Genomic DNA, 15862 nt, shown 5'->3' on the forward strand with positions numbered 1-15862 from the left:
GTGAAAGTTTGCTTCCTGGCTCCCTGTCTCATAGACAACAGTCTTCTCACTGTCCTCAGATGAAGGAAAGGGTGAAAGAGCTCTCTTACATCTCTTTTATGAGGACCTAATCCCACTCATGAGGACTCCATCCTCATGACCTAAAGCCCCCGCCTCCAAATACCATCTCATTGGGGACTGAGATGGTTTCAATGTAATTTGGGGGAGAGAGGCACGTTCAGTCTATAACAATCACCAAAACATCCATTTCCTTTTCTGACTTCAACTATGTTTAGTCAAGTATAAGTTGATATTGACTTTTTGTGCAGGGAGGCCAGTGGCCAATGGGTGATGTTGAAACCAATTATTAAAACATTTTGAAAGGAAATTATCCTGAACCGATCCTTCACATCCAGAAGTGCTGCCCCACCATACAGTCCTGACTGTCAGTTGAGTCTGAAAGAGTCTTCGTAGCCATCAAAGGAGGCATTTTCTAAGATATCTTTTTACCTCCCATTTCTTCCTGAAATTGAGAAAGGAAGTTGACTGAGTAAGACGCTTGGACAAATTTTAAAATCAAAGATGCTTTAAAGAACATACCAGTCCGCAGGCGTCAATGCAGGAGGAAAGAGAAAGAACATCTCCTGGGGGAATGTTGATGTGTAGAAGAATGTGGTACCACGCAGAACTGAAAAGAATCCCTGACAAAAGTTAAACTCCCAGGGTGGACACAGGGAGGACGGGATGAACAGTGACTGCTTTTGGACGATGTTATTTTAAACAACCTCCTTTTTCTGTCCCCACCTCCACTTGGGGGTGAATTCCTTAGTAGTGTAGAAGTGCTAGGAAGAAAATCAAGATCTAGCTGAGAAAAAACACAAACATTTCAAAAGAGCTTTTTCATTTGTAAGTGGATTTCACAGTCTTCACCCCAAGATTATTTAATTCTCCAAAGTGTTCTGTTGGAAGAGCTATAAAACCTCCAGAACTGTGCACTGGTTACATGACAAAACTGGGGACAGGAAACTGGAGATTTATACAGAGTCACTTCACTCACTTATGAAGTGAGCGAAGGATTTCCCATGAAAACAACTCCTGGGCACTGTTCGCTGTAAAGAGAACTACACGCTGGCCAAGACAGAAAATAAAAAGAGAGCTATGCTCTTTTCTCTGCAAAAACAAATCAACAAAACAAGACGCACACAAAAACAACTTTTAAAGTTGTATTTCTAGACCCAAAGGAAGAAGTTTAAGCTATTTAAATTCTGCTAATTCTTCCACTTCCTTCAGAACATCCTAGAGCAAATCAAGGGCTTTGAAGTCAGGGTGTGAAGATGGTGGGTCTGACCTACTGAGCTGGTCCTGGTTGCTCACAAATGGAAGATCCAATTCAGTGTCTGAAGAACATTCCAGAATCGTTTGATCTTGGATCAGGTGATTCTCCTAGAGACTCCCAGGTCTCCCGTGCCCTGTGTGTCCAGGGCTAGGCTTGGACAGCATTCCAGAACCTTCTTGCCTTTTTGCCTCAGGCTTCCTGAGTGGCTTCAAATCTTATTTGTGTGATTAGCTCCTTCTGAGGCTCGAAGTGAGGCCTCCTTCAGAGGGCTGGCTATTGCTGAGTTCCAGAAAGGAAGGGCTATTCACCATTCCAGAGGAGAACTCTGGTAAGAAAACTTTTCTCCTCCGCTTCCTCATTTATAGTGTTTTCTTAAGCTTTTATTTGATTTTTTAAATAGGTAACATCTAAAGTCTAATGTTACATGCAGTAAATTTCTTCCTCCTGCTTCCAAAGAATTCCACCTCCTTAGTCTCCAGCCCCTCAACTGGGAACTTTGTTGTGAGTTTACTGATTATCCTTGAGAGTTTTTTTTTTTTTTGGCTTTGTTTTGTTTTTGTAAAATGCATATACAATCTAACACAAATATATCTCCAATAGTATCATTCTATAGTGATTGCTCTGAACCTTGCTTCTATTTTATAGCATATGTATGTACATAGTGATCTTTATCATTTTGTTTTAAATATGCATAGCATTTCACTGTGTAGTTATGCCATAATTTATCTAATTAATAGTTCTGACTAGGTTTTTCTCAATCTTACTATTACAGTTAATGCTGCAGAGAATAAGTTAGAACACAATATAATTTCTCGTGTGTTCAAGTCTATGTTTTACATTTGTGGAAATACTGTATCAAAGAGTATATGCGTTTGAAATATTGGTAGATCCTGCCACATTGTCCTCCTAGCAGCAAGGCATAGTGTATTTGTGGAGAACACAAATGAGCAGAATCGTAGACACACTTAATACAACTCTTACTTCATTCCATGCCAGGTATGAAGCTAAACCAGGCAATCCATGAAGACTGTAGAAAATTTTAGAAAATCAAGGGTTCTTGTGATGCTGGAATATTGCCTTCTCTCAAGGAGTTGAGACTTCGCAGCCTGGAGCCTGGCAGGATGGGGACAAGTTGGATGAGGCTGAGCGGAGAGATCTGATGAGGGGACTTGAGGAGTGATCTCCTTTTACGTACTGCTTAAAGTAAACACGCCAAATAAGCAAGGAGGGCTAGAATTGGTAAGCAGGATTACAAATCAGGGACCTATATGGTCTTTTTAGACTCGTAAAAAGGGGCTTATAATTCAAGCTGTGATGGTCGAGTGGTTAAGGCGTTGGACTCGAAATCCAATGGGGTTTCCCTGCGCAGGTTCAAATCCTGCTCACAGCGTTTCTCAGTGCTTTTTCTACTCAAATTACAAAATGACTTTCTCAGTGTGGTTCTCAACTCTTCGTCTTATTACACAAACAAACTGAGGAGTAAGAAGGTAGCTTTCCGTCCCGTCCCGAGTACACTCTCAGTATTTTGGCTCTTCCATCCTCCTCCAAACTGGGCGGGCACCTGTGAATCCCTTGAGCGCGGGGGCGGGGCTTCCTTCAGCCCAACTATCTGCAGCTACCCCTCAGTACCCGGGAAGCCTGAGACTTAGTGAACGCACAAAACAGCTGCTTGTTTTGTATACATTCTGTTAAATCTAAAAGTAGCAGCAGGTCCCAAAGGCAAAGAGAAACAAGAAATTCTGTTTTAAAAAATCTGTAATAAAATTCCCCGCTCCGTTAATGGCGATGCAGGTAGCTTCCTTAAAGAGTTCTCTGGTATTTAAAACAAAACAAAACAAAACAAAACAGTCTAGTGAGAACCATGAAGGTCTAGGATCATAAATCTGTGTGTGTGTGTGTGTGTGTGTGAGCGCTCTTTAAAACATTGTACTATAGAAATGAAGAAACCGAGGCAAAGAGAAGATACACAACTTGGGCCAACGCAATAAATCTAACGAGGGAAGAGTACGGATAAAGGCTGTGGGCACCGTGACTGCACTCGGACCCAAAGTATTGTACTTCTCGCTCAAAGAACTGCCCTCACTTATAAACACTTTTGCATCTCCACATACCTATTTCGCCTACGTTGAGCCCTTAAATATAGCTAGCCAATTTATGTAATGATACTGGTATTCTCTAATTTTATAATTATATTAACTCTGAACTTCTAGTTCCTATATGAATTTGGTTTTAAAGTGTTTACCTTTATTAAATTATTACCCCCATTTCGCCTAATTTGGGAGGGTGGGTGTTTCGGAATGCTTTTCTGCTGCTTAGAGTCTGAAATTATTTCCTGCGTAAAGAATTTCAGCTCTTTGGAGAGTGAGATTGAAAAATATGATTAATACCTCAAGAATGTGTTTTATTCCACTTTCTCTTTCACTATATCAAAATTGAAACTTAAATGGGTCACTAAGTTTTGACCCATACTCAACATCAGTAAGTGCCAAAGGAAAATGAAATGACTTGATGAATGGACAGATGAACCGACTGCAGAAGTTAAAGAAGCGTTCATAAGTAGAAACAATACAGACAATCACGCACATAAATGGGGGGAAAATGCTAACCACAGTCGTTCTATCACATACATGATGCTCCAAGGCAGAAAATTCTTTCATAATTATAAATATTTTAAGTGAATGTAACTTATACAAATTGACCCCGAAGATAACCAATCAGTTTTAGTAGAATCCATAGGTCTTTCTTGTACAACTAATTTCCATCTGTATCATGAATCAACTGTTTTCTCAATGATTCTAGTGAATAATGAGTAATAGAAAGCTTTGTAAGAAGGGGGGCCAGTGGCGCAATGGATAACGCGTCTGACTACGGATCAGAAGATTCTAGGTTCGACTCCTGGCTGGCTCGACTTCCCCTTGCCTTTTGGGAAAAAATATTTCTCTGTGTACATTTTTCAAATTGATAACAAACAAATTCTTAACGTCCTTCGATCTGGTTCTTCGCCTTGCATGGTGCCCGCCACACAGTGCAATTTTGGCTGTCTGTTAAGTCTGAATGGATGCGTAAGTTGTCTCTCTTCTGAAATGTCCTTTTAATCTCGTTTCTTTTAATGATACTGAGAAGGGGAGTTGACAGAAAGGTCTTTAGAAAGACAACTTTAAAAAATTAAATACGGAATATTATTTGACCATAAAAAGGAATGAATTTCTGATACATGCTACCACATGAATGAAACGTGAAGACTTCATGCTAAATGAAAGAAGCCAGACACAAAAAGCCTTATGTTGTATGGTTCCATTTATATGAAATGTCCGGAATAGGCAAATCCATAGTGGCAGTAGTAGTTGCCAAGAGCTGGGGAAAGGGTACAGAGTTGGTTTGCGGGTGATGGAAATGTTCTGAAACTCGATAATGACGATGGTTGCACAACTCTGGGAATATACTCAAAAACACTGAATTGTACACTTTTATGTGAATATTATAGAATGTGAAGTATACCTTAGTTTTTAAAGATCAAAGAAGTGTCAAAGAAAAGAAACAAAGTCTGACCAGTATTTTCTTCATTAATTTTTCCCCCATTGGGCAGGGCTCTCATTCTTCAGGATCTTCCCCTGCACACTTTCTGTCTCTGAGTATCGGTCCTAGAGGAAAAAGAAGGGACATCAACTGGAGAAACTGAAGCAGGAAAGCCGCTTCTGTGGACAAACGAAATCATAGTGTCCCCCTTAGGCCCTCAATTCAGCGATCTTGGCAAAGATCTGCCCTGACACCCGAGAAAGCTATTCAGACTCTTATCTCCCCGCCCAGCTCCTGATCTCATCTAGAAGAGCGCGGCAGCCTCACCGCCGAAGACTGAGACTAAGAAAGTGTTCCGAGTTGTAAGCGATCCTAGACAAAAGTTAAACAGAGAAGAAGAGGGCGACTGTGTCAAAGGAGAAGAGGAAAGTGGCAGTTTGGGGGTGGTGTCTCTTTCAACAGCTGGATCTCCTTTCTAGGTGTTCCTGGGGCGTGACTTCAGACGCTTGGGGCCGAGCGGAGGAGCCTGGGAAGGAAATCAAGGTGAAGCTGGGAAAGGAACAAAAACATGCAAAGGAGACTTTCATTTGTTGGTATTCATGTATTTATCTTACAAAAGTTGATTGACTCTGGACAATGTGCGTTGTGAGGGGTGCCGGCAACCGAAAGAATGAACCTGCCACGCGTCTAGACCTCGTTTGATACCTCATCTGTTGGGCTGTTACCGAATTAAAAGGGGAGAGGGGTGGGGAGAGAAGAAAGGTCCAAAGGGTTTGGAACTTCCTGATGTAAATGCTTCTCCAATCTTAGAGCGGAGAAGAATCGCTAAGAAAAAGTATTAAGCCCAGTTTTCTAGGCTTCACCGCCCTCCCTCCCAGAGATTCTATATTGGTACTAGGATGCAGCCCATGAATTTTTAACAAGGTGATGCTTCTGCTGCTATTCCGCCGACCATACTTTAAGCAGCACTGGACTAGTGCGTTGTATTTTATTACCCACTTTTTCCAGCTAACATCAACAGGGAACTTCCACGGTAGAAGAAAAAAAAAAAAAGAACATCTATATGGAGACGCTCACAACTTTAGTATTATTCCACTAGGCTTTAACCAACAAAGGTAACCGACTTTTCTACTCTCAAGATTTTTGGTTTGTTTTTCTCTTTTATAAATGTGTTTCATTGAATACTTTTTTTTTTTTTTTGGTGGTGGTGGTGGAGGCTTGTTTTAGAACGAAGTCCGTTTCAACCTTCCTCTCAAATAAACAAAAAGACCTTTCTTTGATATAATAATCAAATCACTCTTGGACTTAAAGGAGATAAGCTAGGTTTTTTCAAAACTCTGCATATTGGGAACGTCCCTGCACCCCCCCCAAAATCTACAGAGATTATACTGTGAAGTGAGTATTTTTTCCTTTCCCCCAGAATGCTGTAGAAGTGCCCTGTCCAAAACAATAGCCATTAACACATGTTTCTAAAATTTAGTTTTTTAGAAAAGAATGTTCAATATCTCATTAATTTTTTTATTGATTGCATGTTGAAATGATAATATTAGGAGTTAAAACATTAAAATTAATTCCACTTGTTTATTTCTACTTCTTAAAATATGACTGCTAGAAAAATTAAACTTACTTATTATGTGATATTATTTAACTCTCACATCTTGTGGTTATTGATGTAGCAACATCAGTAAAGTGTGATCAGTTTGCCAAGGATGTGGTTCTTTGAAGCAGACGCCATGGCAGTGTCATATTCCAAAGAATTTGTTTGTTCTTTACTTCAAAAAATATCTGTATTCTTCTCCAAACGCAATTCTTAGTATGTGAAAATGAAAATTTTCTCACACTATATTTCTTTACTGTTTTTCTTTTTCTGTTCAAGAGGGCTCTGTGGGTTGGCTGGTTGAAGAGCATGCTTAGTAAACAAAAGATCCTGGATTGCAATTTGGTGGAGCTGTCTCCATAGGTTTTATAATTTTGAAAAGTGTTAGCCCTCATTTTGTTGAACACAGTTTGGGGAATTGATCCTTGATCAAACCCGAGTTGTTCAATTGCTGTATGATGTGGAAAACTAAGAGCCTGATGTTTACTTTATAGATGTGGTTTCTGAAGGTGGGAGGCACTGGAAGTTTTCAAAGAAGAGAGGGAAAGACTGGATGGAGTATGTAAAAAGTTGCATGAAAAATCATTCCACACATGGCATGAATGAAGCAGTTTAAATTATTATTTGGACACCAAACAGTTCAGAATTCTCATCAGATGACAATGCCCCTCTCATATGCAATGAGATTATCAGTGATTTGCTTTGCACATCATTGAATATTTTGTCTTTAATCAATGACTTTACCATTTGAGAGTTTGCAATGAGAGCTACAGCAGTTACTGGAAACCACTGTTTTTTATTTTGTATGATCCCCACAAACAGTGTTAATTCTTTTTTGCATCCTGGAGTATTTACCACACATGATGTAGTCAATAAATATTTGTGAATGGATTTGTGAATATCCAGTTTCTTTTCTCTACTATTTTGGAAGTTAGTAGAATGGAGCTGGATGCTGGAGATGCTGACGGCTGCAGGAGCTCCTGGAACCAGAAAGCAAAACTCTTTCCTCCTACTGTGTCTCTCCTGCACCCCCTACTGACAAAATTTCGGTGCCAGCTGGCACAAGAAAATAAATGTTTAAAAGGCCCAGAACCCTTTTCAAACAGTAGTCTAAAAGGGTGAATGTGTGGCTGAGAAGTGCATTAGAAAAAAAAACCTGTTTTTCCTCCTGTGTGTCTCCTTCACTACTCACACAAGAACACTTTGCTTCTGACACTTCTGGCCACCATCTACATGGGCGTTTTCCCCCCACCAAGCAATTCTACAGCACTAGCTGAGTGTCCTACAGTTTAACTCAATTCTGACACTATTTATCTGGAGATACCATCAGATCCCACAGGTTATGGGCTTAGTCCCTCGAGACCATACCCATTTCAGATGCCAATGGAAAGTAGCAGGTCCCCACATTACCCGAACACATAAACAGAAGACACATTTCAGTAGACTGTTGCAAACTAGAAGTCCAATAAATATGTTAAATTTAAACACACACACAGAGTAAGACTAACTAGTCTACTAGTTAGTCTATCAAATGCCTTTGATAGACTAACTAGTAGACTCTATAGAGCTGAGAAAAGAAGTGATAAACTTGAAGGTAGGCCTAAAAACTACCCAAGCTGAAACACCAAGAAAAAAAAGAAAAAAAGAGCACTGAGGAATTATTGATTAATATATTCGTAATCAGAATCCCAGAAGGTGAAGAGAGAGAGAAAAGAACAGAAAAAATATTTGAAGAGTTAATGGCCGAGTATTTTCCCAAGATAATGAAATACAGGTATCCCTCACTTTTCAAAAGTTCACTTTGCTGCCACTTCATTTTTAGGAAAGAACTACGTTTGTACCTGTTTTGTAGAAAGCCATTACAGAGGCAGCATGCATCAGGAGCAGCAAGGGTGGGACCACCAAGCTCCTCCCCCAGGAACTACAGTCAGCATCTCAGCATCAAGCCGCTATAGCTTTGAACTGTGTCTGTGAGCATCTGTGCTTTACCTACATTTATTTTGTGCATCCATGTGCAAGAAGTGTCCTAAGGTAACTGCTTCTTCACTTCACACCAATTCAGCTTGTGAAAGGTTTTATAGGAATGCTGTACTTTCCGATAGCAGAGGAAACCTGTACATCAAACCTCAGCTCCAAGGTCAGAGAATTCCAATCTATTTATCTATCTATCTATCTATCTATCTAAAACAGCAGACTTATCAGAAATTAGGTATACCAGAAGATAACGGAATGACATTTTAAAGTGATGACAGGCTAAAAAAAAGAAATTAAAAAAAAAATCTGTTAACCCAAGCAAAAAATATTTTCCAAAAGTGAAGAAATAAATGTCTTTCCAGACAAACAAAAACTGAAGAGTGTATTACTATCAGACCTGAAAAATAGGAAATGTTATAAGATGGACTTCAGGAAAAAGGAATACAAAAGAATGAATATCCATTTCTGTACATATAATGGAGGTACATATAAGGAATACTTTTTCCCAATTTTAATCACTCTAAAAATGATAGACTGTATTAAGCAAAAGTAGAAGTGACGTATTGTACAGTTACAGCATACATGAAAGCAAAATCTATGACAATAACACACACTATAGGAGGGAGTATATTATTACAAGCTTCTTACACTGCACTGGAAGCAGCATAACATTATTTGAAGGTGGACTTTGATTAATTGTAGCTGTATATAGAAAACCCTAGGGAAACAACTAATGATTTTTTTAAGACATACAAGTGATAAGGCAATGCTGGAGATATCATCAAATCATGTAAAATGCTCATATATTTCAAAGACAGGAAGAAGATAAAAGAAAGGAAAAAAGGACAAAAGGAACACATAGAAAACAAATAAGTTAGCGGATTTTGATACAAATATGTCAATATTTACGTTATATCTAAACTATATAAATCACCCAATTATAGATAGATCCTGTCAGATTGGATAAAAGAAGTTCAGCGACATCTACATGCTGGACTATTTTCCAACTTTGTACAAGGAATTTTCCTTTTCAGGTAAGACATCCGCTAAAAGGAAGTTACCGGGAGTGGGGTTCGAACCCACGCAGACACACGTCCATTGGATCTTAAGTCCAACGCCTTAACCACTCGGCCATCCCGGTGCCACATAAGAGAGTTAACATGTCAAGTATTACTGGGTTAAAATTAATTAGACTTCCTAGTCCCTGAAAGATTATGAATAATTTTACACACGTGAAATCTGGGACCAAGCTTTAAAGAGAGAAAACAAATCCTTGTAATGTTTCTTGGAGAAAACTAATGAAAACGTTTATTTTCACTAGTTTATTAGTTTATCTAATCACAAGTTTGTGCCACGCTTTAACCAGGGTTAGGGAAACACTGAACCACCCCTGATCTTATGGTCTTACATTAAGATGAGGAATATTATGACAAAAAAAAAAAAAAAAAAGCACATGATGCTACAGGAATACATACTTTTCCAGACCCAGCTCACTATGCTCAAGAGAAGACACTTCTTTTAGTGGATCTGGAAAGAAAAACCAAAGAGGAAAGGAAGTGGTATAACAGAGGTGGTGAGAATGCAGCCTCATGAACCATGTCTCAAGACTCTACAAAAGTGGAACGTACATGTTTTATTACTCACTACAGAACACTGTTTTGTCCCATTCCAAACCCACTGAATCTAACTGCCCAGGTAAGGGCTTCACGTTTGGAATCATAGGACAGTTAATATCGAAACGAGTTCCTCTTGGAGTACATTTGGAAAACCCTAGTGCAAGCATATGGAGTTTGGAATTTGAATACAGGACATTGGTTTTAATAAGGAAGTATTTTAAACAGAAGTTCTAACTCTCCACTAATGAAATTTCTTTCCTGAGTACTTACTATGTGCTAAGTGCTGAGCCAGGTGTACATAATCTACCAAGTCAGTAAGACGCTGCCAGACACTTTGGGGTTGGGGTACTGGGTTGTTTAAGAACTCATTAAAACAGGTTTCAGATGGGTATTAGGGGAGTTGTGTTGAAAGTCTGTGAAGCCTTCTGGAACCAGAGATGAAATTAAATCCTGAAGTAGGGTTTGGAATAAAAGTAATTTATAAACATCATAAAACATCTATTGCAAGCCACAAAAATAAATAAATACAGTCACCACTTGGTATCTGCATCTGAGGGGATTAGCTCCTGAAACCCCCTCAGATACCAAAATTTGTGGCTGTGACTGTTCCTTACAGTCGGCCCTCCCTATCTGTGGGTTCTGCATCCCATACAATAATATGAGATAATATGAGAGGATTGTGTCATCTGTAACATACAAGCACAAAAGGTCCAAGGGCAACTCTCCTCAAGCTTAAAACCATTGATGCAGAAGGAGTCCATCCCTTGTTGGCAATGCACAATGCTTACTGAGTTCAAAAACCTGTGTCCTCAACGTAAGGTAGATACCTAGTGGGAAGCAGCCGCATGGCACAGGGATATGGCTCGGTGCTTTGTGACCCCCTGGAGGGGTGGGATGGGGAGGGTGGGGGGGAGGGAGACGCAAGAGGGAAGAGATATGGGAACATGCGTATATGTATAACTAATTCACTTTGTTGTAAAGCAGAAACTTTACAACACACAATTGTAAAGCAATTATACCCCAATAAAGATGTTAAAAAAAAAAAAAAAAACCTATGTCCTCCATTGCCTTATAAAACTAGGAGAAAGGAATATGTCATTCATTTCATTGGTCCATCCAATGCCAGGTTCTGTCTCTGGCCCTTTAGATACTATGTGCTAACGAGCAAAGACATGGCCTGAGAGATTCTTGCCTTTGCATATTGAGGGAAATCCAGGCCTGTCAGTGTCTGGGTCAGAGCTGAATTGGGAATGGTGAGTAGTGGGTGCAAGAAAGGGCATATCAGAGAAAGGAGTCCCCATACATTGACATACACAAGAGTTTTTCTGTTGTTCTATTATTGTAATTCTTTTTTGGTCAGTATTTTTATTGAGGTATAATTGACATAAACTTTATATTAATTTCAGGTAAAAAATGTAATGATTCGTTATTTGTATATACTACAAAATGATCACCACAATAAGTCTAGTTAACATCCATCACTATACATTGTTACATATTTCTTTCTGTGATGAAAACTTTTAGGATTTATGCTCTTAGCAACTTTCAAATATTCAACACAGTGCTATTAACTATTCTACCATGATGTACCTTACATCCCCATAACTTATTTTATAACTGGAAATTTGTACCTTTTGACCCCTTTCATTCATTTAGCCCGTCCCCCAACCCCCACCTCTGGCAACCACCAACTGTTCTCTGTGTCTGTGAACTCGATTTTGATTTTGTTTTTGTTGTTTTGATTCCACATGTAAGTGAGGTCACGCAGAATTTGTCTGTTTCTGTCTCACTTATTTTCTCTTAGCATAATGCCCTCAAGGTCATTAAAAATTAATGAAAAGTCATTAATAATAAAAATCAGTGTTTTTATTATACATTACTTGGATACTTAAACAACTAATTTTGCTTTATGCCAAAGTAAAATATTGAGAACACATACTAATCACAAACTTAGGAGAAGACTGATTGTCCTGTAGCAGTGGTAACAAGTAGCCACCAGACCTGAATTTAAACCAATTCAATCTATCCATGACAATTGTTTTGTGAACATACGTTTGCATGACAACCAATCACTGTCAACCCCTGCTTTCTGAAAGTGAGCCAGCCAGGGATGCACTCACTCCAATAAACATACCTTTGAGTGCCAACCAAACAACAGCAGTTCCTCCCAATAACCATGCTTCCATAGAATACGTCAACCCACTTAGCCTCTGAAAGCCTATCTTAAGCCCCCTCCCAGAAAACATTAGCCATAAGCTCTTTCAAATGGACTGTGCCTTACCAACATTGCTCCCTCCTTAAATGAACTTTGGTTTTGTATTTCAAGTATTGAGTGATGAAAATGCACCTTTGTCAAACCTGAAACATCTAAATTTCATTTCTTGCTGGGACTATGTTTGCTTCGGTGGGGGGGGAAGCAGGGTGGAGTGACATGGAAGGTGGGTGACATTGCTGAAGAACAAATTAAGTCAACATTTAATCCCAATTTTATGTCTGCGAGGTTATTTACAATTTGATAGGTGCCTGCAGGAAGATTATTTAGCAACTGAAGAGGCAAAAGCACAAATTGGTTAGTACGGGGATCAAACCTGTGACCTTGGCGTTATTAGCACCACGCTCTAACCAACTGAGCTAGCTGGCCACCTGCTAAATGCTGCTTTTCACATAAAATAGCAGGTTTCACTTTCTTGTGCCCCTAGAACTAAATGATACGTCCACACATTGGACAACCTAGAAGAAATAGATTCCTAGAAATATACAACCTACCGAAACTGAATCGTGATGAAACAGAAAATCTGAACAGTCCTATTACTAACAAGGAGATTGAATCAGTAACCAAAAACCTCCCAACAAACAAATGTCTAGGACCAGACGGCTTCACTGGTAAATTCTACCAAACATTCAAAGAAGAATTAAGACCAATCCTTCTCAAACCTGTCCAAAAAGTAGAAGACGGGGAGGCTCTTCCAAACACATTTTACCAGGCAAGCATTACCCTGAAACCAAACCCAGACAAGGTTGCCACCTCACATATTGCAATATGGGGAAGTCATCGTGACTTATACATGATTTGGTGTGAACTTTATGCTAACTAGAACAGCCTCTCTTGTGACCCATCAAACATACCTTGTACATCTGCTTTAACCATTGAAAAGGGTGCATTGTCCAGAAGTAAAATATGTCCGTTTTGAAGATAGAGATAAAGCTAAGAGGCTTGTTGATAGTCCAAGTCAGAGATGATGGTGGCTAGAAGAAAGTGAGAGAGCTGGAGGTGGGGAGAAGTTGTTGGATTCTGGATAAATTTTTAGAGTAGAACCAGCAACATTAGTTGATGGATTAGTCATTCACTCAACAAACATTTATTGATTTCCCACTATGTACATTGTAGTAAGGACCCAACATTTAGCAATGGACAAAAGAGATGAAAATCCATAGCCCCATGGAGCTTACTTTCTAGTCTGGGAGACAGATGATGAACCATATAAATAAATAAAATATGTATACTTCTGATAGTGATGTTGCTATGAAGGAGAGTAAAGAATAAAGGATACCTACAGGTTTGACAGTTTGTAAAGAGCTGACCATGGAAGATCTATCTGACCTTTGAATAGAGATCTGGCTGAGGTGAGGGAGCACGACATGAGGGTTTATGGAGAAAGAGGAATCCACAGTGAGAACAGCAGGAGCAAGCATTCTGAGGCAGGAGCAAGCCTGAGATACTCAAAGTGTTCTAAGGAACGTGGTGAGATTGTGGGTCAGAGGGTTGGTGGTGGGGTTGATGAGGGGCAGAAAAAGGAGGAGACTGGAAAATAGGCATGGCGAGACTAAACGAGAGAGAGACTTAAGTAGAGAGAAGACTGAAAGAGAAGCGAGAAACACAGAGAGGGACAGACTGAGTGTTGGGGCAACTGAGGGGGACTGAAAGTGTGCTGAGGGCAGAGAGGGGCAAGAGGGGGTCCTGAGGTAGAAAAAAGTGGTGACTGAAGGAAAGAAGAGACTGAGGCACAGGCAGGGAGACTGAGGGCCAGTGTGGAGGGAGATCAGGGGGCAAGAGAGGAGAAAATCGGGAGCAGAAAGAGAAGTAATTGGATATCCAGGGGCCACACCAGCAGGTCTCTATATACAGACTGGCGTCCCTGCCTCGCTTTAGTGGTTCCAACAGAAGCTTGACCTGTCCCAGGACAGGAGTCTGGAAAGAAACCTGAGCTCCTGATCAAAGACCATAAATTTAAAGGCCAGCCCTGGGAACGTTAGATGAAGTCTTGAGTGAGTGGGGAGAACACAGCACCTAGAGCCCTTGCACAGAAGACTGGACACCATGGCCATCGGGCCGGTCCCGTGGCTGGGCCCTCTGCTCCTGGTTTCCCTCTGGGGGTCCTCAGCTCCAGGTAGGAGGATCCTGAGGGTGAGGCAGGGGGTCCTAAGGGGGCCTGGCCTGCCTCTTTCCCCTCCACATCCCACAGCTTCCCTCCTTAGGCGCCTAGGTGAGCACATTCAGCGGTTTCAGGAGAGCTCTGGCCTGGGCCTGAGCCTGGACCCAGGACGTGTGGCCCTCCCAAAAGAGGGGTGGCTGGAGCAACCACTGGACCCCTTCAATGCCTCCGACAGACGATCCTTCCTGCAGGTGAGGCCCGGAGATGGGGAGACCACTGTGTGCCCTGCCCTACTCCTTAGTCTCCCTACCCTGCCCCTCGGTCTCTGCTTTCCGTTCCTATCTCTACACCTCTGACTCTCCATCCCTCTCCGCCTCAGTCTTATCCGATGCCTGCTGTCAGAATCCCTTATGGCCCTTTAGTCTAGCCCCTCTGTTTTTTGGATTTGCCCTCTACCCCCTAATCTCCTCTTCTTTTCTTCAGCCTCCCACCTTCTTTTGTCCCTCAGGTCCTGTCTTTCAGTCTTTCCTTTTCCCTGTCATTCACTCTCACTCCCTCACTGCCTCTCAACACCGCCCCCGCATCCTTCAGATTAAACACTAAACCCACCACCAAGTCTCAGTATGGAGCAAAAATCTGGACCATCTTTGGAACCAGACCTGGCTAACAATAGGCACTTGAAGGTATCTACTTAATGAATGAACAGATTTACCAGTTTTCACACCTACTCTATCCACAGTCTCCAGAGGTCATCTCACGTAGGCCCTATTCCTAAATCCATCTGCATTCATTACTTATTCTACAATTATTATTTCAATATATTGCAAGTGCCTACCAAGTGCTAGCCACTATTCTTGACCCTGGGGATATAAGAGTGAAAAAGCTGACAAAAATATCTGCTCTTGTAGATCTTACATTCTAGATGAGGAGACAAACAGGAGAGAAATGAACACGTAAATAAACAAGCCTATTTCAGATACTATAGGTATACAGAGATCCATTAGGGAGAAAGACTGGAGCAAACAGGGAGTAAAGAACAGGTCAGAATTCTCACAATCCCATTTCTTCTTCCCCATCCTACCTCTTAGCGGTATTGGGTAAATGACCAACATTGGACCAGCCAGGATGGGCCTGTATTCCTGCATCTGGGGGGCGAAGGCAGCCTTGGGCCTGGCTCAGTGATGAGAGGTAAGATGCAAGGGTGAGGAAAGACATAGATAAGTAGCTGGTGGAGGCCAGGAAGGAGAGTTGCATATTGCAGTGCTATGAGGTCTGAGGGTTGCAGGAGTTGACACCCACTTCACACACACCCCCTCTGGACTCTTCACAGGGCACCCTGCAACCCTGGCCCCAGTCTGGGGGGCCCTGGTGATAGGTCTGGAACATAGGTTTTATGGCCTGAGTATACCCGCTGAGGGACTTGACGTGGCCCAGCTCCGCTTCTTGTCCAGCCGCCATGCGTAAGTAGGGG

At 41.0% G+C, this 15862-nt stretch overlaps 1 protein-coding gene and 3 non-coding genes across 4 annotated transcripts in view; 3 read left to right on the forward strand and 1 right to left on the reverse strand.

The window, feature by feature from the left end:
• Positions 1 to 2623: 2623 nt before the first annotated feature.
• Positions 2624 to 2705, forward strand: TRNAS-CGA (transfer RNA serine (anticodon CGA)). The gene has a single exon. It is a non-coding gene; the product is annotated as a tRNA-Ser (tRNA).
• Positions 2706 to 4149: 1444 nt separating this feature from the next.
• TRNAR-ACG (transfer RNA arginine (anticodon ACG)) lies at positions 4150 to 4222 on the forward strand. Its single transcript has one exon. It is a non-coding gene; the product is annotated as a tRNA-Arg (tRNA).
• Positions 4223 to 9460: 5238 nt separating this feature from the next.
• Positions 9461 to 9543, reverse strand: TRNAL-UAA (transfer RNA leucine (anticodon UAA)). The gene has a single exon. It is a non-coding gene; the product is annotated as a tRNA-Leu (tRNA).
• A 4734-nt stretch (positions 9544 to 14277) lies between these two features.
• PRSS16 (serine protease 16) overlaps positions 14278 to 15862 on the forward strand; it is a 6959-nt gene continuing 5374 nt past the window's right edge. Inside the window, exons 1-4 of the mRNA XM_007471258.1 lie at positions 14278 to 14406; positions 14482 to 14642; positions 15480 to 15579; positions 15722 to 15851. Of these exons, the coding sequence (XP_007471320.1) occupies positions 14337 to 14406; positions 14482 to 14642; positions 15480 to 15579; positions 15722 to 15851 (461 nt within the window). The 5' untranslated portion in view covers positions 14278 to 14336. The remainder of the gene's footprint in view (positions 14407 to 14481; positions 14643 to 15479; positions 15580 to 15721; positions 15852 to 15862) is intronic.

This window comes from Lipotes vexillifer, unplaced genomic scaffold, assembly GCF_000442215.2.
Source record: "Lipotes vexillifer unplaced genomic scaffold, Lipotes_vexillifer_v1.1 scaffold56, whole genome shotgun sequence".
NCBI classification, from domain to species: Eukaryota; Metazoa; Chordata; class Mammalia; order Artiodactyla; family Lipotidae; genus Lipotes; species Lipotes vexillifer.